Source organism: Phyllosticta capitalensis, assembly GCF_038381095.1.
Source record: "Phyllosticta capitalensis strain CBS 128856 chromosome Unknown BKA78scaffold_12, whole genome shotgun sequence".
Taxonomy (NCBI): Eukaryota; Fungi; Ascomycota; class Dothideomycetes; order Botryosphaeriales; family Phyllostictaceae; genus Phyllosticta; species Phyllosticta capitalensis.
The window spans coordinates 1,201,516-1,225,644 of record NW_027117450.1 but is presented as its reverse complement, the minus strand read 5'-3'; the positions used below and the strand labels follow the sequence as shown (position 1 = coordinate 1,225,644).

At 56.2% G+C, this 24,129-nt stretch overlaps 7 protein-coding genes across 7 annotated transcripts; 4 read left to right on the top strand and 3 right to left on the bottom strand.

The window, feature by feature from the left end:
- Positions 1 to 3,052: 3,052 nt before the first annotated feature.
- Positions 3,053 to 4,613, bottom strand: BKA78DRAFT_55574 (vacuolar fusion protein MON1). Its single transcript, XM_066893367.1, has 2 exons — positions 3,435 to 4,613; positions 3,053 to 3,387 (listed from the first exon to the last, which is right to left on the bottom strand). Exons 1-2 carry the CDS (start codon positions 4,326 to 4,328, stop codon positions 3,202 to 3,204), a joined length of 1,080 nt encoding a protein of 359 aa, XP_066739362.1. The 5' UTR covers positions 4,329 to 4,613; the 3' UTR covers positions 3,053 to 3,201.
- A 417-nt stretch (positions 4,614 to 5,030) lies between these two features.
- BKA78DRAFT_55559 (uncharacterized protein) lies at positions 5,031 to 10,668 on the top strand. Its single transcript, XM_066893366.1, has 3 exons — positions 5,031 to 7,087; positions 7,163 to 8,350; positions 8,429 to 10,668. The coding sequence occupies exons 1-3, from the start codon at positions 5,458 to 5,460 to the stop codon at positions 10,360 to 10,362; spliced, it is 4,752 nt and encodes a 1,583-aa protein (XP_066739361.1). The 5' UTR covers positions 5,031 to 5,457; the 3' UTR covers positions 10,363 to 10,668.
- Positions 10,669 to 11,048: 380 nt separating this feature from the next.
- Positions 11,049 to 12,538, bottom strand: BKA78DRAFT_383691 (proline iminopeptidase; the record flags this gene model as incomplete). Its single annotated transcript, XM_066893068.1, has 2 exons — positions 12,427 to 12,538; positions 11,049 to 12,382 (listed from the first exon to the last, which is right to left on the bottom strand). Exons 1-2 carry the CDS (start codon positions 12,473 to 12,475, stop codon positions 11,052 to 11,054), a joined length of 1,380 nt encoding a protein of 459 aa, XP_066739360.1. The 5' UTR covers positions 12,476 to 12,538.
- Positions 12,539 to 12,809: 271 nt separating this feature from the next.
- BKA78DRAFT_231296 (uncharacterized protein) lies at positions 12,810 to 14,828 on the top strand (the record flags this gene model as incomplete). Its single annotated transcript, XM_066883773.1, has 1 exon — positions 12,810 to 14,828. A coding segment is annotated over one exon (2,019 nt), but the record flags the coding sequence as incomplete, so codon positions are not given.
- Positions 14,829 to 15,145: 317 nt separating this feature from the next.
- On the top strand, positions 15,146 to 16,030 carry BKA78DRAFT_357266 (uncharacterized protein; the record flags this gene model as incomplete). The annotated part of the gene is made up of 1 exon (XM_066892193.1): positions 15,146 to 16,030. One exon carries the CDS (start codon positions 15,146 to 15,148, stop codon positions 16,028 to 16,030), a length of 885 nt encoding a protein of 294 aa, XP_066739358.1.
- Positions 16,031 to 18,617: 2,587 nt separating this feature from the next.
- On the top strand, positions 18,618 to 19,411 carry BKA78DRAFT_357265 (uncharacterized protein; the record flags this gene model as incomplete). Its single annotated transcript, XM_066892192.1, has 2 exons — positions 18,618 to 18,730; positions 18,778 to 19,411. The coding sequence occupies 2 exons, from the start codon at positions 18,618 to 18,620 to the stop codon at positions 19,409 to 19,411; spliced, it is 747 nt and encodes a 248-aa protein (XP_066739357.1).
- Positions 19,412 to 20,802: 1,391 nt separating this feature from the next.
- On the bottom strand, positions 20,803 to 21,900 carry BKA78DRAFT_357264 (uncharacterized protein; the record flags this gene model as incomplete). Its single annotated transcript, XM_066892191.1, has 2 exons — positions 20,803 to 21,739; positions 21,791 to 21,900. 2 exons carry the CDS (start codon positions 21,898 to 21,900, stop codon positions 20,803 to 20,805), a joined length of 1,047 nt encoding a protein of 348 aa, XP_066739356.1.
- Positions 21,901 to 24,129: the final 2,229 nt, after the last annotated feature.

Sequence of the window (24,129 nt, the reverse complement as noted above, 5' to 3'; positions counted from 1 at the left end):
CGGGACTGTTGGCCATGACGGTGTCAGAGCTGGGGATGTCGGAAGCGTGCAGGCCTTCTTGATTGTCTCGCGCGGCAGCCGGCAGGTCATCACACGCGTCGGTGGGCGTCTGGCTTCTGGTGCCTTCCAACAGGTCTTGGTCAGTATCGCTCGTGCTTTGCGCATCATGGAGAGTAGGCTGCGGTTCGATCGCCTGTTGCTGGAGGTTGCTCTCGGGAGGCGGCGAGCTGGAGGTCAAGTCAACGACGTCGGCGGAGCCGGAATTGCCCTCGTTCATATCCGCATCTTGTTTTACGTCGTATTCCTCGTCTTCGTCCATCTCGGTGCCATCGTCGTCTTCATCCACCAAGTAGCCGACCTCCTCGTCTTCTTCCATGTCTGTCTCTCCATAGTAATCCTCTGCCTCAAAGCCGCCGTCGTACTCGTTTTCCGCGTAGTCGCGCTGCTCGTCGAAGTAGATGACCGTCTGAGGCGAACCCGGACCATCGGAGGTAAGATCAATCGCGCAGTCCTCTTGGCTGCCAGGATACACGACTGGATCCCACTCAACAGACGCTGCCACATCTTGCTCGACGCCGAATGGAGACGAAAGCGGTGGAAGATGCGAGGGAGTCCCGAGAGCTTGCTGTCCAACGTCATTGTTGTCCATCCAATGGGGACCAGGATAGTAAGGGTGAGCTTCGGACTCATGAGATCCTTGGCCGTAGTCATCTTCCTGGTACGCGTCTTCGTCCTCGCTGTCCGTTACGTATGCCGCCATGTCGCGTTGGTTCGCGTAATACGCCACCATTTCCTCCGTAGTCCACTCCCTACCGCCGTGGCTGGGAAGGGGAAGGACACCGTGCTCTTGATATCCGGCATCATTGTGGAAGGTCTCGGTGTCACGATCGAGAGGCTGTGGGCGATGAATAAAGTCCTCGTCTCGGGCGGCCAACTTCGACTCGTCGCCCACATCTCCTTGGCCTTTTCCATTGGATGAAGGCGAGCTTGAAAGAAGCGAAATGACCTCGCGCTCTTCGGCAACTTGAACGACCTGTTCGCGTCAGTCACATTCCGAGCTGCATTTTTAAAGACACACCTTGTGTTCACGGGCTTCCATCACAGGAGCCAAGTCTCGAGGCGGCGTCTGAGGCCTCGCCATGCGCTCATACCACTCAAGTCCGGGACCCTCCAGCGCAATGACTTGGCGGACATGATCGATGCAACGACGCAAGGGACCGGGACATGGCTCGCCGACGTGCGCGTAGCTCAGACAAAAGAAGCAAATTCCTCTGCAGTTCGTCCGGTCGTGGTCTGGTGGCAGATCACGGCGTTGACCGAGGCAACGCAGGCACACTGAAAACCAGAACCTGTACTGCATGTCAGCGACTGCAATTTGGGGGAATTGGAGGAAATTTTACTGTTTTGTGTCGTTGTTGAGGATGGCGTCGCGGAGTTGCGCGCCGTCACAGCGCATGTTGCGGTAGGAGTAGACTTGCGGGTGGTCGCGCGAGATGTAGGTCAATCTAGAATGCCGGGTCAGAAGGCTGAATTTGATCCTTACATTTGACATACCTGTTCTCTGTCTGGGAATCTTCAGGCGAAGCCTCCTCTTCTTCCTCAGCAAGCATGTCGTAGAAGCTTTGGACGACGGGATCGTCGATCGTGTCGTAGAGGAGAAATTTGGCCTTGTCATCGCGCGTGTTGATGGCATTGATTGCCTTTGCGAGATCAGCATTCTTCTCCATTATGTCTGATGCAAAGGCGACGTGTTGTTGTTTGAGCGCAAGTTGATGAGAGGGAGAGGTTGGTGATGGGATCAGAGGCGCAGAATCTCTCCCGTTGACTGTTCACTGCAGTTGGACGCCGAGAGCGGTTAGCTTTAGGATTGCGCGGCCACTGTACCCACTCTGCGCGGCGCTAACAAGAAGTAAAGTGCCTTCGCAGCAACTTCTGCAGCCTGTGTAGAACCCCAGGAACAGATTCTGTCCAGATTGGCATACTCTTTGCACTTGAACGCATCTCGCAGAGAAAGGTCTTGCTTCCGCAGCCATGATTAGTCGTGGTCCAACTCGCTGGGCCTGTAACAGTTTTCAAGCCAGTCACCAAAGGCTCCACCTCTCAAAGCATGCACACGGGTTGATAAGGCGGTCCCCGGCCATTCTTGGAGACCGAATTGACTTTACGTATGGTGGTATGCCATTCACTCTCAATGTGATGTAGAAGAATCAAGACAACTTTGGAAAAGGGCGTAAAGACTGTCCACATCGGAGATGCAGATTTTGTGATTGATTTGGAAAGTAAGAGAACATGCCAGGTGTTAGAATAGAGCGAATAATGTAATATCATGTAAAAATGCAGTATGAGCTCTTTGAAAGCATAGAACTCGAGCAAAGGAGAGATAGAAAAGAGAAATCAGAGACTGGAGTGGTTGAGGAAACCATAGCGGACAGAAAGGTGCATCGCATCTTATGACTCTCCAAGTGACTTGCTGAAATGTCACAGAGTTGTGCATCGAGACCTGCTCAAGGCTGGGTGACGAAAGATGAGGTCAAAAGAGACGACGTCGATCAGAGCAGGGGTTTTGCGCTAGCGAGCGGATCAATGATCTCCCTGCCCGACATGTCAGGCCGCAACACCACGGTCTGAATGACAGGGGAGATCCTTTGTGTTGGAGCGCTTTTTCTGCCTTTTGTTTCTTATCTGAATGTTTGTAGCAGTATTCGAAGCTGCGTGAAAAAATGCGTCTTTATCTCTAGTCGAGTGCCCCATCCGAGAGACAAAATGATACATCAACGAAGGAGTGTACCTCATGCGGTAAGTAGGGGTGCCAAACAACACGCATCCACTCACTTCTTGCACAATCAATCCAGTGCCTTCGTGCAGGAAATCCTCATACAACACTCCCTCCCTCCATCCTCCTAAAATACACCACCGCCCACAATAAACACCCTCTCCTCCTCCCTCTTGACCCACTGAACTACCCTTCCCACCGCCTGGGCCAGCGCCGCACGGCTCGTCGCTCCCGGCGCGACGCCGTACAGCTCGAAACGCGGGGTGCTCCACGCAATGGCCGTGGCGTGCGTCGTCGACGAGTGGATGATTTTGGCCGATGCGGCGGCGCTGGACGCGGGGCGCGTGTGGAGCGTTGTGTGTAGGGGCGTGTAAATGTTGATGAGCCTGTGGACGCATAAGTTTGGTTCGGGGACGGAATGGGATGGCTTACCGCCGTCGATCCAGCGCCGACTCGAAAGTTGGACTGTACGAGGGCATGGTGAATTGCACGTGCGAACGCGACTTGTACAGAAAATGACGCAGCGGCGTGCCAGGTACAATGTCGGTGCAGAGAGGGCGGCCGCGGCGCACGGCGTCGCGCATGGTGTCCAAGCAGCCGTTGGCACTGAGTTGCTAGATGCTTGTTAGTATCTCTTCCGGCAAACTAATAGAGAAATTACCTTGACCAGTTGGTCCTTCATGTCCCGCAGCTCGAAAAAGCCCTCCTTGTCCGCGCTGATGAGGATTATGGCAATCTCGTTATCCTCGCCGCCTGCGGTGCTGGGCCGCTCTTCCTCCTGGTCCGTCCCGCCGCTCTGCACGCTCAGGAAGCTGACGTACATGTACAGGTAGCCTGTATTGTTGAAGCCGGGCAGGCATAGCGGTATCCAATTTTCGCCGCCGGCTGCCTTGACACTACCGGCTTCGAACAACATGTTGAAGATGAGCTGCAGGTCTCCAGGATGTAGACTATGCTTTTTTGGCCGAATGACGCTGACCAAACGCCCGCCGGCTACAATGAGGCCATAGAGCAGACTTGATGCTCGCGTTTTGAGGAATGTGTTGTCTATCAGTTTTCGCTGCGACTTGCGCAGACGCAGGCATTCGAGCGCCGAGAGCAGCGTCGAGGGCGAGCCGCGCGTGAAGCCGTCGGCCAGAGCTGAGAGAAGAGTCTCGGTCCCTTGGAGAGGTCGACGGAGATCAGTCGAGGCGCGAGCTCGGAACATGCGCTCCATCTGGGGCAGGGTCAGGGTTGAAAGAATCTGCATGTATAGCGATTCGAGCTGCGTTCGCAACTGGCCTTCGCTTTCGGGAAACTTTGTAATGGCGACGAGGTTGAGGGGGCCTTTGGACAAGACGACGAAGCGGACGCCGCCGGCTGTGAATCCTCTAAGCGTGTCTTGGGCATCTTGGTAGAAGGATATTATTGTCTGCACGACGCCAATTGAATTGGCAATGAGCTGGTCGTCACCATGGCGGCTGTAGATGGGCTTGCCGGCCGAGGACAGAATCAAGTAATGCTTCAATTTGGATCTCCATTGCAAGACTAGCGCTTCTACAGACACGGAGAACATCAGCGGGCGTCATGGCGAGCTGGAGCAGAGCCAGACCTTCATTCGAGCCGTCGGCCGCAAAGTCGTCCATGTCTTCAAACTCGCGATCAAACGCCGCCCTGAGCGCCGGGTCCTCCGGGAACAGGGCCTGGGCGTCGATGCCGGCGGCCGGGTGAGCCATAGCTTTCCACGCCACGTTCTCCTGCTCGGCCATGACCTCCCCCAGTATGCTCTCGACCTCGGCGCCCGCCTCGAGCGTCGGCGCGTAGCTGCGCAAGCTGGCCGTGTCGCCGGCATCGCTTCCAGCAGCCTTGGATCCAGCAATGCTAAACTGGCGTGTGGGCGACGGCCCCGAGGCATCTCTCGTGGACTCGTAAGTTTGCACGTCGGGCAGAGACAAGGCGGTGGTGGCGCGGGATTGCAAGGGGGCCCTGGGAGAGGCGGAACCCAGGCGGAACGATTCGTAGGAGGGCTTGGACTGCACGGGGAGTCTCTTGGGGCGGGGAGGGAGCGGAGGCGGGGTGCCTTCTGGGGAGGGCGCGTCGTTGTCGTCGTCGTGGTGTTGAGCGTGGTCGGTCGTGGAGATGGTGGATGGCAGCGCGTCGCCAGGAGCAGCGTCAGCCATTGCGAGGAAAAGTCATAGGTGTGGTTGTGGATGAAAGGTGGTCAAAGGCGAGGTGTAGTGTGGTGATTGGCTTTGTTGGCGTGGCTTGCAGCGAAACCCCCGACTGCGCCCACACACGCCTGGCAGCGTCAACCACCTACGACTCCACTGTCCAGACTTCAGGCACCTCGTCCATCTCACGCTCACGGCCCTGCCATCGCCACGCCCTCCACTCTCCACGTTTCGCTGCTCGTCCCGCCCTTTGCGTCCCGCCTGACCGCCGCCCGCTACACCAACCTCGTCGCCGTCTCTGTTACTTGCCGCTGCTACTCGGAACCACGGCGCTTTGGCCGACGTGCTGGCTGCGCTTCTCGTCGTCCTCGATGCTGCGCGCTCCATCAACTCAAGTCCCCGACAAGAGCTCTTCTCATGACCGGCTCATGAGCGACGCTGCTTTTCTCGAGTCGAGTTGAGCCCACGCCACGCCTCCACCATCGCCATCATCGCACGACAGCCGGCTGTTGCTCGTACATTTATATCGCAAAAATGCACAACCCCTCCAGGCAACCGTACAATCTTCCTCCCCCGCCGCCCCAGCCCTCGGGCGCTTCGCCTCATGGCATGCCTTTTCCTCCTCCGCCGCCTCGCCAGCCCTCTGCCCAGTCGCACATGGGTGGTGTGCCTCTGCCTGGCCCGCCGCCCGGCGCGCCGCCGACGACGTATTGGAATCGCAACTATCCCTCGCAGACCAACGGCCCGTTGCCCACCTACAATCCAAATGCCTACCAAGCCTACCACCAGCAACAGCAGCAGCTGAACCTCATGTCGGTGCCGGGAGAAAACGGGCCCCTGACCTCGGCGACCTACACCCCCTCTGGCGGATCATTTGGCCCGGGCGTTGGCATTCCGCCCCTGCACACTCCTAGTGAGCAGAGCTATTACTACCCTTATCCCCAAGACATTTCGTCCAACGAGACCTCTAGAGGAACGACTTTGATGCCCACGCCCCCCGAAGAGCCCTCGCATACGTACCAAAACCTGCGACACCACGAAGAGCCAGTGGAAGCCCCCTTGTCTCCCTCGGATCCGGCGCTGCAGTGGCCGCTGGACAGGGTGCTCATCTGGCTGGCGGGAAACGGCTTCTCGGGCGACTGGCAAGAGACGTTTAAGCAACTGAACCTGTACGGCGCCCAGTTTCTGGATTTGGGGAGGGGGCATGGGCCGGGTGGCAACGTCGCCATGCTGCATTCCAAGATATACCCGCAATTGAGAGAGGTGTGCGAGGAGAGCGGAACGGGATGGGACTTGACACGCGAGCGAGATGAGGGCAAACGACTGCGGCGGCTCGTGCGCAGCATCGTGGAGAATGGCGGCAACCCGACGAGCGCAAAGCTTCCGCACCGACGGACATCGCGAACGTTTGGCAACAGTTCGAGCGCCGGCACCGACGGGACAATGGAGAATTCGCCGAATCTAGGCCACCAGGATCTCTACAGCGGGACGCCCACAACGGCCGGCGGGGACAGTGACAGCCCTGGCAAGCACGGACAATTCCAGCTCAACTCGCCTGCGACGAGCAACCCGCGACGTTTCTCGGCCCAGGCCGCCCAGCGCAATTTCACCGCACCCCTCCCAACTCACCCCGATCACGTGTCGGGCACCTCGAATCGCAGCCCCTTCACCGAACAGGTCCTGAGACAGGTTGGTGGTGGGGACGCGTCCTCCAACAAGAGACACTCTCCAAACCCATCGGCAGACTACGGCGCCCAGCGCTCAGAAAGCCCTCAGCACAGCCCTGCCCTGGGTGCCGCAAGGCCGGTCCTGTCCTCGTCTGCCAGCTCGCGTTATTACCTGCACAACCGCGCCAATTCCTCCGAGTCCAACCTCTCCAACATTGCCTCGTATGGCTCCAATCCACCATCAGGTCCGCCCTCGGGCAAATCATCAGACCGTCGCCATGGGCTGGAAGGGACCCGTCCGGACAGTCGCGCCTACAGTCAGGACCCCGAAAAGTCGTCCAAAGACCACAAGAAGTTTCTTGACAGAATTGGAAAGCAGTTTCGCAGCAAGCGTAGGGGCGACGACCACATTTCCCCCGACGAGTCCTCCATCGAGTCTCCCACCAGCCCAGCCGGAGTCCGCCATCTCCCGCCAACAGCCCCATTTATGAAGTCCAGTATGAATTCGAGTGACACTTCGCTCAACGACCGACCACCGTCGAGACGATCCGCCCAAGCTGATGTTGAAGCAGCACCACCACCCATGCGCCCACGTGCTGTCACGCGAGATTCGGAGCCCAGGAGATTCTTTTTCGTCACGCCCGACGGCTGGAATTACCGTCTGGTTGATGTCACCGGCATAGACACGGCACAGAAGCTGCGGGACTTGATTTGCTGGAACCTCCAATTACCTAGCACGTCTGACATTTCGCTCCACCTTACTTCTCCAGGCCAAACTGAGCATGACGAGGCGCTGACAGACAGCTTGCTGATGCAGGCACGCCGGCTGACTGATGTATCGGGAACAGTAAAGATTTTTGTCAACGTCCAGGAACCGCCACCTGCGTCTGCCCACGTGGGATTGGGAGTCCAGCATTCCAACTCGCCGTACCGCATGTCATTGACCGGCAAAGCCATTGACCCCGCGACCATGGAAAGGCTCAAGGCGGCCGGTGGTTTGGATTCTCCTGGGCCAAAGTCGGGAGAATCCACGCTGGTTCCTAGCCAAAGCCAATCCACCTACGTGAAGAAGGAAGAGACGCCGGTAGAACCGCACAGGACGGTAGAGCCGCGTTGGGATGCCGCAGGTCCTGAAATCACGCCAGAGCAGAGCAGAGAGTTGCTCGAAGCAGCCCACGAAAAGCACCGGCAAGAGATGAAGCGCAAGCAAGAAGAGTACCTCAACAGGAGACACCCGAACCGGCCGCCCGGACACTCGCCCATCGACCCCACCGCCGTTGGATACAAGCGTGATGGCATCATCGACTTTGATCAGCGCCGAGACTCGCCCTACGAAGATGGCAAGAAACCGTTTGACAGCAAACACAAGCAACTCCCTCTGGTGCCGCTCAGAGAGCCACCTCCCGCTCCCAAGGTCGAAACAGAAACACTACTCAAGGCAAACTCGCTCAGCAAACGCGATGGTAAGGCCCGAGACTCTATCAATGACATTATCGAGGAATCTAGTGGGAAAAAGACGCCCGAAAGCGAAAAACTTCGACTTCGTTCTGCCATTCCAGATACTCCCTCGGGTGCCTTGTCGGGTATTGGCTACGCTCTTCTAGGAGCTGGCAAGCTGGGTGGTCTGGTCGGTGCACCAACGCGGGCACCCAACCGAACGCCTCCTGCTCCCCCTGTCCTGACACCCGGAGGAACCAGGCCACTCAAAACCATGGCTTCCGTCGACTTTGCAGAGTCTGCTATGCACCATGGCAGTCCAGGTGGGTCCCCCCGAACTCCTGGTGAAATCACCATGAGCAAAGGCAAGGTTCCGTTCCTGATTCCTGACTATTTTCAAGCCCTCGAACAACGTCCTGCGACCTCGGATCCATACTTTGGTGGTGCGCCTCAAAACCGGTACTTTGAAAAGGTCCAACAAAACGATGAAATCCACGACGTCAGCCCCAGTTCAGCCCACCCGAGCCACGATCTCACCCGCGGAATGTCTACGCGCTCGACCGGACCCAACCTGGACTTTAGGGAGAATCCCGTGGTGTTTGCTCGTCCGCTTTCGATCGAATCTAGTGGAGATACTGACGATGATTCTGATGATGGTCTCTTTGCAATGCCATTGGCTAGCAAGACGCCTCCCCGGAGCAAGCCTGCCGATGATGTGGAGACTCCCGAGCCCAGGAAGAGGCCACCTCTAGAAATTGAGACTCCAGGACGATCACACAAGCATGGCGTACGCTTCAACACGTCACCTGAACGCAAGCCAGATTTCCCTCGAATGATTCCTCAATCTGCGTCGACAGACTCTCCAGATGACGGCATCCCAGGAAGGCGCAAGTCTTTTGCAAGTGACGTCTGGGCGAACCGTCCTCCCCCAGAGGCTCTCGTGGAGAATCTCGACGAGTTCTTCCCCAACGTCAATCTCGACCAGCCCATAATGGATGACAATGCCATTCCATCGCCGACGTCGGAAGAAAAGAATGGCATGGTCGGAGGCCAAGGCGACGGAATCAACCATTCCGCGCCGCCGCCAAACGACGACGAAGTTGCCCCGCGGGGTGAGACGTCGCTCAAGCGTGACAATACCGTCTTGTCCGTCGCTCAGTCCGTCGCAGCTCGTAATATGAGAAAATCGGGTGGACTCGGCCGTACGCGGTCCATTCGTGAAACCGTCAAGTCGCAGTACCAGCCCATGGAGAAGAAATCCCTTCCCCCGCGGATGAATACGCTCAAGTCGGCGCAGGGTGGCAACATTGTGAGGAGGAAAAGTACCAAGATGTTTGGTGCCAGGATCGAGCAAGTCAAACCTCATCACAGCAGCCACATGATTCTTGACACCATTCCGCAAGACACACTTCCAGCTCAGCACCCACAGCGCCAGCCCACGTTTAAATGGATGAAGGGTCAATTGATTGGAAAGGGCACGTTTGGCCGCGTCTACCTCGGTATGAACATGACGACTGGCGAACTGATTGCAGTCAAGCAAGTCGAAGTCAAGCCCCACATTGCTGGCCAGGAGAAAGACAAGATTAAAGAGCTCGTCAAGGCCCTGGACATTGAGATTGACACGATGCAACATTTGGACCACCCCAACATTGTTCAATATCTCGGATGCGAACGCAAAGAGTTTTCCATTTCCATCTTTCTCGAATATATTCCCGGTGGCAGCATTGGGTCGTGCCTGCGAAAGCACGGCAAATTCGAAGAACCGGTCGTGTCGTCCCTGACGCGCCAAACTCTGTCGGGACTCGCATATCTGCATCGCGAAGGTATCCTCCACCGCGACCTCAAAGCCGACAACATTCTGCTCGACCTGGACGGCACGTGCAAAATCTCCGACTTTGGCATTTCCAAAAAGACGGACGACATTTACGGCAACGACTCGAGCAACAGCATGCAAGGTTCCGTCTTTTGGATGGCGCCTGAAGTCATTCGCTCTCAAGGTCAAGGCTACAGCGCCAAGGTGGACATTTGGTCGCTCGGCTGTGTCGTTCTCGAGATGTTTGCGGGCCGGCGACCATGGAGCAAGGAAGAGGCCATTGGCGCCATTTACAAGCTCGGCTCGCTCAACCAGGCGCCACCGATTCCTGATGATGTCAGCCAGAATATCAGCCCTGCCGCCATCAGCTTCATGTACGACTGCTTCACGATCGACCCCGCCGACCGTCCGACTGCCGACACGCTGCTCCGCGCGCCGTTTTGCTTCCTCGACCCGCATTACAACTTTTTGGATACGGAGCTGTATGCCAAGATCAAGGGCACGTACGACACGCATTACTAGTTGGGATACGCAGTGTTTATTTTTTGCGCATCTTTGAGTTGGAGCGTTTGACTGCACGCTCGGATTTTGATCTTTTTGGACGACGGAGGAAGCACGCAGCTGTTCATCTTGTCTTTTTGTCGTCACTGCTGTAAAGACCCCGCCCAACAAGCGAAAGCATGCATGCGTCACGTCGTCGTTTTACCATTGTTGTTGCTGCTACCAACACCCTTGTTTGCCTGCCTGTCACCTCCCGTATCCGCTGCTTTTTGACGACATCCCCCGAGTTTTGACGTCTTGTTCTTTGCCATCCCCCGTTTGATCGAACAGTACATTTTTTAACTGCTTGCGCATTTTCTTGCTTGTCTTGTTCCTTGGGAGGTGGGTGCTTTTGATGGCGGCTTGCATTGGCAGGGAGGTTGGCAGGCAGGTGGTTGTTGGGGACATGGCGACGGCGTCGTTTGATGGGTGCAGCAACACGTTTCGTACAGTATGGACATGCGATATGATGTGGGAGGGAAGGGAGCAGGAAAGGAGTGCACAGGCGAGATATACCCTATATATTCTTCGTTTGATATCGGCGAGTCCTCTGTCTTTTGACGCGTGTTGTAAGAGCTCACTGCTTAGCCGGCATGATTGTGCATGAGAAGAGAGACGGAAACAAGCTTTATAGACAGGCTATTGACAAATATATTTCATTCGCGAAATTTCTAATCAATCACGTCATCCCTCAGCGCCCAAATGTTGCGCCACACTTCATCCATGCGGCTCCTGACGGCATCGTGGTACATGACATTTGTGACGTACGTCTTGCAGCCCTTGATCTTGCGGGCCGTCTGCATGCTAAAGTCAAAGTCGACGTACATGTCCTCCATGTAGACGGCGGCGTACGTCGGCACCTCGTTGCGCGCCAGCTGCTCCTCGTCGTACAGGGCGGGCCAGTCGTCGGCGGCCGCCAGCAGCTCCGCCTGCCGCTTGAGCCCCCGCAGCTCCGTGTAGTCGTCCAGCATCCACGGAAACACCATTTCGCCCGTGAACAGCAGCGGCGAGTCCTGCGCCGGGTCCGTGTGGTACTCGGGCAGCGTCGCGCGGATCCGGTCCGCGGACCAGTTGGCCGGTTGCCCCTGGCAGTAGATGGGCTCGTGGAGGATGGCGTAGATGATGTGGTCGTCAAAGGGGAAGGCGGCTTCAATCGCAGACCGCGTCGGGCGCGTCAGATGGCCAAACACGTCGAGGTCGTTGGACGCGCGCAGCACCAGCTCGTGGACGGCGTCGATGCCCCCGTGGAAGCCAAAGTTGATGCCGAGCTGCAGGAAGCGGCGCGCCGAGAGGGAGCCTTCTCCCGAGAGGCGGACGGTGCTGTCGCCGAAGCGCTGCAGCAGGCTGACGATTTGCTTGACGCGCGCCACGTCTTCGGGGTACTTTTGGTAGTAGGCTTCGTTGCGCTGCGTCACCTTTTTGAAGGCGCGCTGGTACACCTCGTCCGGGTTCTTGACGAGCGGCGGCAGCCCGCCGAAGAAGAAGGCTTCCCTCAAACCCGCCGGGAACATGCTCAGATACGTCGTGATGCAGAAGCCGCCAAAGCTCTGCCCGGCCACACTCCACTGGCGCTTCTCCTCGGGCCAGTCGTGGGTCAACGCCAACCGCACCGCCTCGCAGTCGCGGACGATGGAGTCGGCCCTGAAGCTCTTGAGGTAGTTGGCTTGCGTCTCGTCGTCGCCTCGCAACCCCAGCGTGCTGGCCGACACGGCGCTGCTGAGCCCCGTCCCGCGCTGGTCCAGGCACAGCAGCTGGTACCCGCGGTCCAGCACCTGGTGCGCCCACGCCATCTCGTGCGGCGACCGGCACCCGAACCCCGGCCCGCCCTGCAGGAACAGCATCCACGGCGTCTGCTGCTTCTTGGCCTCGTCCTCGCCGGATGCTGGCTCGGCCGGCTTCTCCGCCTTGCGCGCTGAGCGTGCAAACAGCCGGAGTGGCCGCGAGTCCGCCTTGTGCCAGTGCGTGGGTACCTCGAAGAAGTACTCTGTGATTTTGATCTTGCCTGTTGGGGTTAGCAGTGGAAGCGCGGGGTTGAATGGATATTACCAGGGACCATGTGAGAGCGCTGCTCAATGATTTTGGCGGCAGAAATCATTTTGGCGTCAGATTGAGAGAAAGCAGGTCGAGGAGACACGAGATGTTGTTGACTATGTCATGGTTGCGGATCAGGGACGGGAGTGGGGTCCCTGGTCCGCCCCGCCGCTAGCGCCTACCCTGCATCGCCAAGACTTTAGCCGAGCGGATCAGCTCTGATTTTTTGGTGTCTCGTCACCTGACTTGGACGTCAACACCATACAGGAATCTTCAATCTGTCATCTCCTTTCGAATTGCATAGACTGCATCTGGTGGGTAGACTGTGGCCCAAATTGGTCCTTTTCCATCTTCGACTCGGTTGGGCAGCATTTCATCAGCCCATTTGATTCTCCTAAATGGCAAAAGACAAAAAGGACAAAAAGGCCAAGGCAGCGGCCAAGAAAGAGCGCGTGGCACAAAAGACGGACAAAAAGGCCAAACAAAAAGAAAAGAAGCAGGCAAAACGGCCCAAGGACGGAAACGACAGCGACGCCGACGATGTCGATATCGATGCGGTTCTAGCAGAGTACGCCAAGCAGCAAGAGCAATTCCTCAAAATCACCGAAGTGGTCAGCGATCCTCCCTCACCGCGAGGCTCTTCAACACTGCTTGGGTCGCCGGCAAACGACAATGAATTGTTTCTTTTCGGCGGCGAGTACTTCAACGGAGCCCTGGCCAAATTCTTCAACGACCTCTTTGTCTACAACATCAACCGCGACGAGTGGCGGAAGGTGACGTCGCCAAACTCTCCTCTCCCACGCTCCGGACATGCTTGGACCCGTGGCGGCAATGACCGCGGCGTCTACCTGTTTGGCGGCGAATTCAGCAGCCCGAAACAGGGCACATTCTACCATTACAACGACTTTTGGCGGCTCGACCCCGGCAGTCGCGAGTGGATGCGTCTTGAATCCAAAGGCAAAGGCCCGCCTGCGCGTAGCGGCCACCGCATGACGTACTTCAAGCAGTACATTATCCTCTTTGGCGGTTTCCAAGACACGAGTCAGCAGACAAAGTACCTCAACGATGTTTGGATCTATGATACGGCCAATTTCAAATGGCATGAGCCGAAGCTGCCCCTGACTGCTCAGAAACCCGACGCTAGATCGAGCTTTACATTTCTCCCTCACGACACGGGCGCAGTCCTTTTCAGCGGCTACTCGCGTGTCAAGGTCACTGCTGGAGGCAAAGGCGGCAAGGGTCCTGCTTCGCGGAATGTAATGAAGCCAATGGTGCATCAAGATACGTGGTTCCTTCGCATCGTGCCGCCCGGATCAGACGCACCAGCAGACAGTCTGCCCAAGGTGCATTGGGAGCGTCGCAAACGGCCTGCCAACCCGCCCAATCCTCCTCGAGCTGGGGCTACCATGGCGTACCACAAAGGCCGCGGCATTCAGTTTGGCGGCGTGCACGATGTCGAGGAGAGCGAGGAGGGCATGGACTCGGAATTTTTCAACACTTTGTTTGCGTGGAACGTCGAACGCAACCGCTTCTTCCCTCTGGCCCTCCGCAAACCGAGGGCGCAAAACAAGAAGCCTGCGAATGCCGAGCGCGGTGGTAGAAGAGGACGCGGCAAGGCAGATGAAGAGGAACTCTTGAGGAATCTGGCTGCGCTGGAAACAAAAGGCAAGCTGGGTGATGATGATGAAGAGGATGCAGCTTTGGCCGCCAAACTGGGCTCTTCCACGCCCGAAGACGATGAAAAGTCGGACCGCCCCCCTGAAAAGGCCGTCATTTACGAAATGCCCCACACGCGCTTCAACGCTCAGCTTGCCGTGCAAGATGATGTGCTCTACATATACGGCGGCACGTTTGAAAAGGGCGACCGCGAGTTTACATTTGACGAAATGTGGGCAATCGACCTGGGCAAGCTCGACGGCGTCAAAGAAATCTTTCGTCGCGAGCCCGAAGACTGGCAGGGCAGCGAAGACGAGGACAGCGAAGATGAAGACGAGGACGACGAAGAAGAGTCTGGCAGTGAAGACGAAGACGATGCCGCAAGCACGGCCGCAACATCCGTATCCCAAGCGCCATCCACCACTGCTGCCGAAGACGACGCCACCGCAACCGAGAAACACGCGTCGTCTTCTGCACTGGCCGAGGACGGTCTACCACACCCGCGTCCATTCGAGTCGCGCAGTGATTTCTACGCCCGCACGTCGCTCGACTGGCAGCGTGTCGTCATGGACGTGCTGGCACGGACGTACGGAGGCGAGGCGAGGGCGCCCAAGGAAATCAAGACCATGGCGTTTGAGCGCGCCGAGGAAAAGTGGTGGGATTGCCGCGAGGAGATTCGCGCGCTGGAGGACGAGCAGGAACAGGCGGGCATTCAGGAGGTTGTCAGTCTGGCGGAACGCGGCGAGGGTGGTGGTGCCGGTCGGCGACGCTGAGTTAGGTCGAAATGGATTCTGAGTCGGGATCTGTTTCCATTCCGTGGTTATACTGGGACGATTTTCAACGCCAATCCAGAAAGGTAGTCGTGGTTGCAGTCGAACGAGATCACTCGCTACCAAACTTACCACCATCCATCAGTCCAAACCACAATGTTGAGTTGCCCCAACATGCCAATTTTGAGATCACAATACTGCTTTTCCGAGTATAAGACGCGTCTTCCGTCTTTCCATTCCTCTGTCCATCCCCTTCCTCAAGTCTTCCACTCCACCATTCACTTCAAAACGCCACGAAATTCACAACCATGCCTTGTGGAATCTTTTCAATCTTCACCACCAAAAAGGCCATCGAGTCCCTCCACAGCGACACGGTCTCTCCGTCCTCCTCCCCGGTCCAGATCCCCCGACACAGGCCATCCCCGGGCTCAACACCAAACTCTCACGAATCGGACATCAGTCCCACGGCTCACTCTCGCCCCCGCCGCGGGGCAATCTTCCCAGCCCAGGACGACGACGAAGAAGACGACGACAACCAGAGGCGCCACTTCCGCTCCTCAATCTACTCGCAGCGGCCGCGGGACATTTCCTTCCCCGCCCCCTCGTCCATCTACTCACGCCCGACGGCCGCGCCATCCTCCGAACGCGAGATTGTTGCCTCGCAAACCGCCCTCTTTGGCAACTACTCCATGGGCCGCCCGGCACCGCCCGCCTCCAGGCGGAGAGAATTTTGCGCCGTCGTGCGCCAGCGCTTCGCCGCCTTCCGCCGCAGGTGCTGTGCGTTTTGCCGCCGTCGCAGGGAGCGCTCGCGTCTGCGCCGTCTTCTGGAGGGCGAGTATGAGACCGCCGGGGTGGTGCAGCGCAGTGCCGCCGAATATGACGACGACGCCGTCGCGTATGACTGCAGTGGCCGCGGCGTGTGTGGCGACGACGACTACGACGACGACGTCGACCCCCATCGCCTTGGCTTGGACATCCCGCCGGATAGCTACGCGGTGCTTGTCAGGGAGACGGGTTTGGCGATGGAGGAGGAGGAGGAGGAGGAGCGCCGGGAGTCGTGCGATTCGTACGTCTCGGTCTTTGCGGAGGAGAGGGAGAGCGAGCGGATGAAGGATACGGAGGAGTTTCTGTTCGGCGGCGGATGGAACGAGTTTGGCAATTGGAATGACCTGTCGTTCCTGATGTGGAGGTGAGGTTCTGGGTGGTTTGGGTTTGCTTTTGGAGGCGCTGCGTACCTTTTGCGAGGAGGATGTACGCATTGTCTTTGGCCGAGTCTGGTGCAGCTGCCAAATCGAAGGTCGGGATGTGCTTGAATGCTCCTTATGGTCATCCTTCTGCAGGCTGAAATGTCCAAGTCTTTGAGTGACGAGGTGTTTGAATGCTCCCTGTGCACATGGGCTGAAGACTGCGCCAGCTCCTCGGCGGCGGCAGACGCGAAGTCGGTGTTGTGGGGCTTGGGCTGGGGGTGACTGCCATGTACAGGCTCAGGTGCGACTTGATATTTTGATTTCGCAGAAACACTTTCATCAAAAATCTGTCGTGGTGCAGTGGTTTAGCACGCTGGACGCATTACTGCCGATTGAGTCGTAGGGGGTAAGCCAGAGGGCGAGACCCACGCGCAACCTGCGGCTCGCGTTTCGGAGGGTCGCAACAGTCCAGAGACCTGAGTTCGATTCTCAGCGACGGAATTCTTTTTTGCCTTTTTCAGTCTTGCTTTCTTTTTCCTCCTTCCCTTTTGCTCATCGCTCAACTTCAGACCACTCTTATCATCAGCATCACCTCACTTGCAGATGCGTGCCACAGCTTTTGCCAACAAAGTGAGCACCACGAAGGCTCCCTATACCCACGCGCTGAGCGCAATTGGAAGATGATGGCAAGGCCCAGCTCAAGTGCATCAACGCAGGCCGCCAGCCATTACATCCAGGTCCTTCTACAGCCCAACGAGCAAAGGTACTCACTCCGCCGAATCTCCAGCACCTACCACGCTAATGAATTCCAGGCTGTTTGCCTTTGCAAGCCGCAACGATTCTCACAGCCAGCAAGCTTCTCTACGAGCAACGAGTACCTTCTGGCCAGGCTTTGTCGCCGTCTCGCTACTGCCAGCCTCTACTCTTCGACTGCACGAATAATCTTTCGACATTCTTTGCGCTTGACCGATTCTCGACTGACCGACTTCTAGGGTTGTAGAACCGACTCCGTTCCTACATTCTCCCCTACTGAGGGTGCCCAATTGAATTCGTCACTCGCACACAATGCGACAATCACCGATGTCTGGCTCCCCTTGATAAATAAAATTCTTCAACTGCTGACAGGATAGAGGCACATACCATTCTTGTCTTCCAAAAGAGAAAACGTTCCCGCGACAATCCGTAAAAACACCCTGGCGGTAGTCGGCTGTGCAATGCGATCCACGCTTTTCCTCCTCCATTTCAACCTCAACCAACGCCCCTCGCATCAACCTCCAGGCGAAGTAAATAGAAAGAAGCAGGTAGAGGGAAGGAGGGTCTTGTAAACAAATCCTGGGGACAAATGCGGCTGGGTTGGCAAAGCAATCATCTCCGCAGGCTCGGGCGACTTTTGCGACGCCTCTACAGGCCCAGCTGAGACACGGTTGCACATGTATGAGCATGAGAGGATAGCCTACTCTATCCCACGGGCGGGAAGGCTGATTCTGCAAATAAAGATGGACCACTCGAGTGGCCGAGTATGACGAGACGTTGATTTTGAGTTGCATCACCCCTGTGGACTGTCGAGCCGCTCGTGTTGCTCCGCCAACGGCTGTTGACAGCTCGGCTTGCCCCTTGGTCCACGCGAAACGAACAGATCACGAAGCTCTTCTCCCGACGACGCGGCGAGCTCCCCACAATGGGCCTGGAACAATCATCATCCCACATCAGTGAAAATGCGAGTTGGTTCGAGCAGGCGACTTGAGCACTAGCATTTGTCGGCTGGAGCGGTGCAGGGGCACGGCGTCAACAACGAAGAAGATTACGCGGGTCTGCAAAGGAGAGAAACGCCCAGTTTCCGGTCATTACACTTGGCGGCTCAAGAGCTCCTGGACTGGACCTGCGTGCTTGGCCTCCTCTCTTGTTTGGGTTGGTCGCGTCGCGCGCTTCCAGGAATACGACGCCGACCTCTAACACGCAGAACGACTGCTCCCTGTAACTGTACTTCTAAAGGCTCGAGTGTCCAAGTCTTTGGGCTTCAAGGCGTCCGAATGTTCCCTGTGTACACACGTCTTGGTTCAAAAGAAAGAAACACGTTGCTCAATCAAAAAGGTGAAAAGCTATTGGTAAAGCATCATTGTACTGTCTTCCAACGTTTGTCTGATTTATCAATCCTACCACTGGAAAATTCTCTTCCGCCCTCGCATTCTCATGATCTTCTTGAAGTCTTCGAATTATTAGAGTCAGCTCGGTTGGTGATTGGTTCGGCTGTTGTTTGTAGCTTTCCTGTTGTTGATATCCAATGCACTGTTGACCTTTTTTTTTTTTTTTGGGAAATTTGCATTGTGCTTGCTCCTTCCCACAATGTCAGCAGCTGCCGGTTCGCTTCCGACATGGCCTTCCTCTACATACCTTACCATATCACCACCCTCCGGCGTTTGGTTGATCCGGCCCCGCCCTCTGGTGTTTTGCATTTTCCAATTCTTTCTCCTCTCCACAACACACTCCACACCATTTCCACAGGAGCCACACAATACAAGCACACCCTTGCTACTGTCCCTCCTCTCCCTCCTCCATCGCCCAAATGGCGATGTACGCTCACAGAGCCCCAGACATGCCTTTCAAGGCAGAAACCGATGGTGGTGACGGCCAGCCACCATTGGACGACTACGGCCAAGCTCTGCCGAGAGGCCACTATCTCGAGCGTCCTCGCTGGACGAAAGGCCAGTAAGTGTCGCTCAGTACCACTATCCAGGCTATTCTAATTTCATTAGGTGTATGACGGGCCTATGCCTCCGCTGTGGGAACGAAGTACACGGTCGAACCTGGTACCAGTGCCGTCGTCCCTGCTTCATCTGTGGCCGAGATGACCACTTCGGCCAACACTGTCCAGAGCAAAAGGATAAGTGTTGGTACAAGCACCACGAGCGCAAAGGCACTGCTCGTCGCGACTGCGACACCCAGACCCCGGGTCGTCCTTCTGGACGGCAAGACCCGATTCAACGCCGCGAGGGTAATCCTGCTGCCCCGTCAGCCCCTGCCGACGTGTTTGCCCGACTCGAAGAAGTTGAAGATGTGGTAGAGAGCATGAAAGGACGTCTGAAAGCGCTAAGTCTCCGCAACAAACAGTTGGCCGAAGATGTCCGCAAAAGCCACAGAGCTGCTGACTCGAACAACTTCCGGTTCAGGCAGTGCATCCTCTACTTGCAGCAAACTCAACATGACCTGCGGCTACAACTGCAGCGCAGTGAAGAGCGGACCATGCAGCAAACGGAGCGAATGCAGCAGCAAATTCAACATCTACTGCCGCCGCCGTACGATGCTGCTGCTGAGGAACGTCGGGCTGAGGAAATTCGGCGGCTTGAGCGGGAGGAGGATGAATACATTTTGTCCCTCCTTGCCGAGTAAACCTCATGCATGCCTTTGCCCATCGGGGCTTCTCTTTTCGTCACTTGCTGACTGACAGCCTCGTACAGTCGTACCTCTGCTCACTGGTCAAGAGTTCCCTTTTTCAGCCCTCTGGCTGGCCAATCTTGCTTTCTTCGGCAGTCGGCATACTTGCCGAATCTTCTCTTCACTGCCCACAATTTCCTTCACCCTCTGGCGAAATTTCTTTTCTCAGCTTCTGCTGGCCCTTCGGCTCTCCTCTGCCTACTTGTCGGGCTTTCTTTTTGTTGCCTTCTGCAACCCTGCAACGCCCTTCGCTTTGCGGCGAAGATCCTGTGCCTGAGCCTCTGCCGGCCACTTCCGCCGCTCTCGGCATCCTTGCAGAGCTTTGTTTTTGTTGCCTTCTGCAACACCCTTCGCTTCGCGGTGCCTCAGCCTCCGCTGGCCACTTCCGCTTTTCTCTGCATTCTTGCAGTGCTTTCTTTCGTTGCCCACTGGCTGACGCTATCTCTCGCCCTCTGGCGAAGCTCCCTTTCCCCAGCCTCTGCTATGACCTACCTTTGAAGACCCATCGGAAAGACCTGTAAGATGAAACTCGTAGTCGGTACCTCAGACAGAACTGCAATCCTAGACGCATGACTATTGAATTGACTTGCTTTTGAATCGTGAACCAGTTGCTTCCAACCTCATACGATGATTGAAATGTGTCGAAGACGTTCGTGAATGTCTGTTTTCCCGTCGGTCAGCATACACTACCAGTCCTCGTTCGAGTGTTTCCTTCCTCCCTCGCATGTTTTGGCGCGATTCCTGGACCTCCTTGACTCTTTACCGTTCCCGTGGTTCCGATTCGGTCCGGATTCCTTGCCCTCTCTTCTCTCCTCGCGTTCAGGAAAAACAGCCGCCTCGTCAAAACCTGCCAGCATCTACGAAGAGTTCAACGCCCAAGCAGCAGCCCTCCGACCTCCAACCTCCGCCCATCTCCTCGAATATCACAATCAAACAGTGCAAAGGCAGGATCAGGTCATTGAGCCACTGGTCTGTCAAGATTCATTCCGTCATCATCAAAGAACTTCTCCTTTTTACGATCTTGGACTTCTCGTTGGAATCCAATTGCTTATCCTTCTTCGCTTCCGTGGACTTCTCGTTAGACTTTACTTCATCCTCTTCCCTCTTCCTTTTTCCTTGATACTCTCTCTCTCTCTCTATCTCTCTCTCTCTGAATGTATTCCACCACACAAGAAATTCTTCCCCTTTGCTCTCTTGGACTTCTCATTGGACTCCAATTGCTTGTCTTTCTTTCCTCTCTTCGACTTCATGTCAGAATCCACTTCGTGATTCACTGCTCTTTGAATGTATTCCATCACAAGAGCTTCTTCTCCTTTGCCCCCCATGGACTTCTCGTCAGAATCAAATCACTTCTCCTCCTTTGTTCTCTTGGACCTCCCGTCGGAATCCAATTCGTCTTCCTTCTCCCTCTTCCTTTTTCCTTGTTCCTCTCGCCTTTGAATGGAATCGCCCGGCCGCATGGAGGCAGCCCGGTGCTCGACATACCCACCTGGTTGCCCAAAGATGTTCCGACTTTCAATGTATCCACGCCTAGGCTGCTCATGTACGTCCCACTTTTGAATGTACTGTGGCGGCTGCTCATAAATCTCCCGTCTCTCAACGTAGCGACGAGGCTGCTCATAAGGGTCCCGTCTCTCAATGTACCGTGGCAGCTGCTCATAACCCTCCAGTCTTTCAATGTATTGTGGCGGCTGCTGATAAGTCTCCCGCCTTTCAATGTATTCCTGCCGCTGCTCGTGGTCTCTCTGCACAGGAATGAACTCGTATCGCGGCCGGTGGTTCCCGCCTTGACTCTCCACGTAGTACCGCGGCTGCTGGTACGGGCTCCAGTTTTCCACGTAGTACTGCGGCTGGTGGGACGGGCTCCGGCTTTCCACGTAGTGTTGTGGCTGTTCGTAAGCGCTCCGGCTTTCCGCATAGAATCGCGGCTGGTCGAAGGTGGTCTGCGTACCAACGTCTCGTGTTGGGCGCCGGGCGTCTCGCGGCTGCTGTTGGGCGTCCCGCGTTTGAGGCTGGTGCTGCGGCTGCTCGAGACCGTGGCAAGGTTCAGGATATCGCAGCTGCGTGTCAGCGGCCTGCATTTCTTCGTCACCTCCGCCCTGCCTCCATACCCTTTTGTCACTTTTACGCCCGTTTTTAGCGTAAAACTTGGGAGGCGCATCGGGGCAATGCTCGCCGACGTGGCCGTATCCGTGACAGAACTGGCACTCCCTGTCGCAGTCTTTCCACGACTTTCCGTGCTCTTCGTCACGGCAGCGAAGGCACTTGCCGTCGAAAAAGCGTCTGTAATACTCAGTAGATGATTCATGAAGAAAGGCGGAACACCGAGCTCACCTCCTTCCCTGGACAACGTCTTGGTCGACATAATGGCCCTTTGGCCCATTTTCGGGAGGCGGTTTGCGGGGCGGCTTGTCGCCACGCGAGGAAGACGTGGTCGCATTCATCTTGTGTTTGCGAGTGGTGTGGTGAGGATTTGGTTAGGGTCGGCGATGCGAAAGAGCGCATACTCGCTGCAAACGCGCTTAGCCCGATTTGGACGACACGACATTTTCGACTCTGCCATGGAAGCCACCCACTCCGCCATCCAGACCCGGCCTGCACTGGCTCAAATCGCCATCAAAGACAGTTACGAAAGGCAACTACCACGATGCAAACAGCAATAGCAAAGATTTCGGGAGCGATTCTGGAGAGGTCTGAGAAGATGTCGGGAGAATCAGCCGTTTGCTCACACCCTCCCGACGAGCCAAGCGACTACAAGACAATCCCTCTGACATCTACCTCCTCCACTTTCAGAGTCCGGGTCCGCTCAACGCCTTGTTATCCGCGCATCCTCCACCACCTTCCCAGTCTTGCTCCTTTCCGCCGCAGCACCCTCTTCTCCTCACCCCATACCATCGCTTCTGTCCAACTCTGAGCAGGTCTGACTCCATGTCCCACGGCCATCGTCAAAATCTGAGCTGACATCCGACACAGGCACACACCATTGCTATCCCGCTTCTGGAAAGAAAAAGAGCTCGTGACATTCCAACCAGATGGTCGTCTGCTACGCACAGCGATCCTCGCTCTTCCTCCCCTCGCCATCGATCCTGGTCGACACCCGTTGTCATCAGCCTCAACACCAATTACAAAAGGCGGGGCAGGAGAAGGAAGTTACAACGGCAGAAGAATATCGAAGAGGAAGCGCGGAGACAAAGGCCGGCCGGTTCTGCAAAGCAATCATCTCCGCCAGGCTCGCGCGACCATTGTAACGCCTATCTGCCCTCGATCCAGCTCGATCCCGTACATGCCTGGAAAAACAAGCGACAAAGCTCCAACTATCAGGATGAAGGCAGAGCAACCGCAAGAAGGTCGACACCACAACCGGGGACGGTTTACTGGAGAAGTGCCGGACGAGAGTACGTTGAATTTGAGTTGTGCGTCGGTCCCACGGACCGTTGAGCCGCTCGTGTTGCTCCGCCAACGCCTGTCAACAGCTCGGCCTACCCCTCGGCCCATTCTGACATGCGAAACAAACAGACCACAAACCTCCTCTTCAGTCGACTCGGTGGGCTACGTGTAACAGTCCTTAAACAGCCATTGCCCCGGCCGGCGAAACGATGCACTGGTTAGGGCAAGGGAGTCGATTTGCAGCACTTGTCAATCAGGGCAGTTCTGGAGCACAACACTGACAATGAAGAAGTTTATGCGGATCTACTCGCTTCTACGCGGGAGACGCACGCGGTTTGCAGCGTCCTCGTTCCTCCTGCGGCTCTGGGTCTTTGGCCTCCTTTTCTGTCCGGTCAGGTCACGTCGCGCGCGCGTACAGGAAGACAAGCTACCTCATCAACATGTGCTGAGCCCCGGTGACCAAAGTCGTCGCACACAGAACAACGACTACTCCCTGTGATTTTACAAACTGTTTTTGGTATGCTGTTGTCTCAAGTATTTGGGGAGCTTGAATGCTCCCTAGACGCACGCTTTTTGAGATTGAAATTCTGTTTGCCTCCGCGGTCGGCTTTTTGATTACTGTCGAAACAACACCCCAAAAAGATGTCTGCGCAACTTGAGCCCTTCTTCCACCAAAAGAGGAAAAGACAAAAGGATTTCCGTCGCCGAGAATCGAACTCGGGTCTCTGGACTGTGTTGAACCCAGTCCACGTGCGGGCTCGTGTCTTCTGCAGAGCAAATCCTCGTGCACTTGACAGTCCCACAGTGCTATCGGTAATTCGTCCAGTGTGCTAAACCACTGCACCACGACAGATTTTGATGAAAGTACCTCTGCGGAATCAAAACATAAAGTCGCACCTGCAGTAGCACTCATCTCCAGTCAGTACCTTCCTTGATTTATTTGCTGAAGTTGCCAGTTTGAAGTTCCATTTCACCCGTACGCAACAGCGGCTCTTTGCGTGCAGGTGGATCTTGAAGTACCTGTCACACCTGGCCAGCCTGTCCGCTCTGTACCGATCAAAGACAGTGAGCAAGGCACTCGACGGGTGCGCCTGTCTTTTGAAACAATAACTCCGATGGTATGCGGACAAGTCAACTTTTCAAATGGACCGCATCCGACAAGAGGATGCAATGATCTTTACACCTTTGTTTCTTCTTGCTTTGTTGTTCGGTTCTTCAAACTGGCTTCGAAATCAACGACGGTCACGCGGCAAAGAGATCGAAAGCCCCGGGATCAATTGATTAGA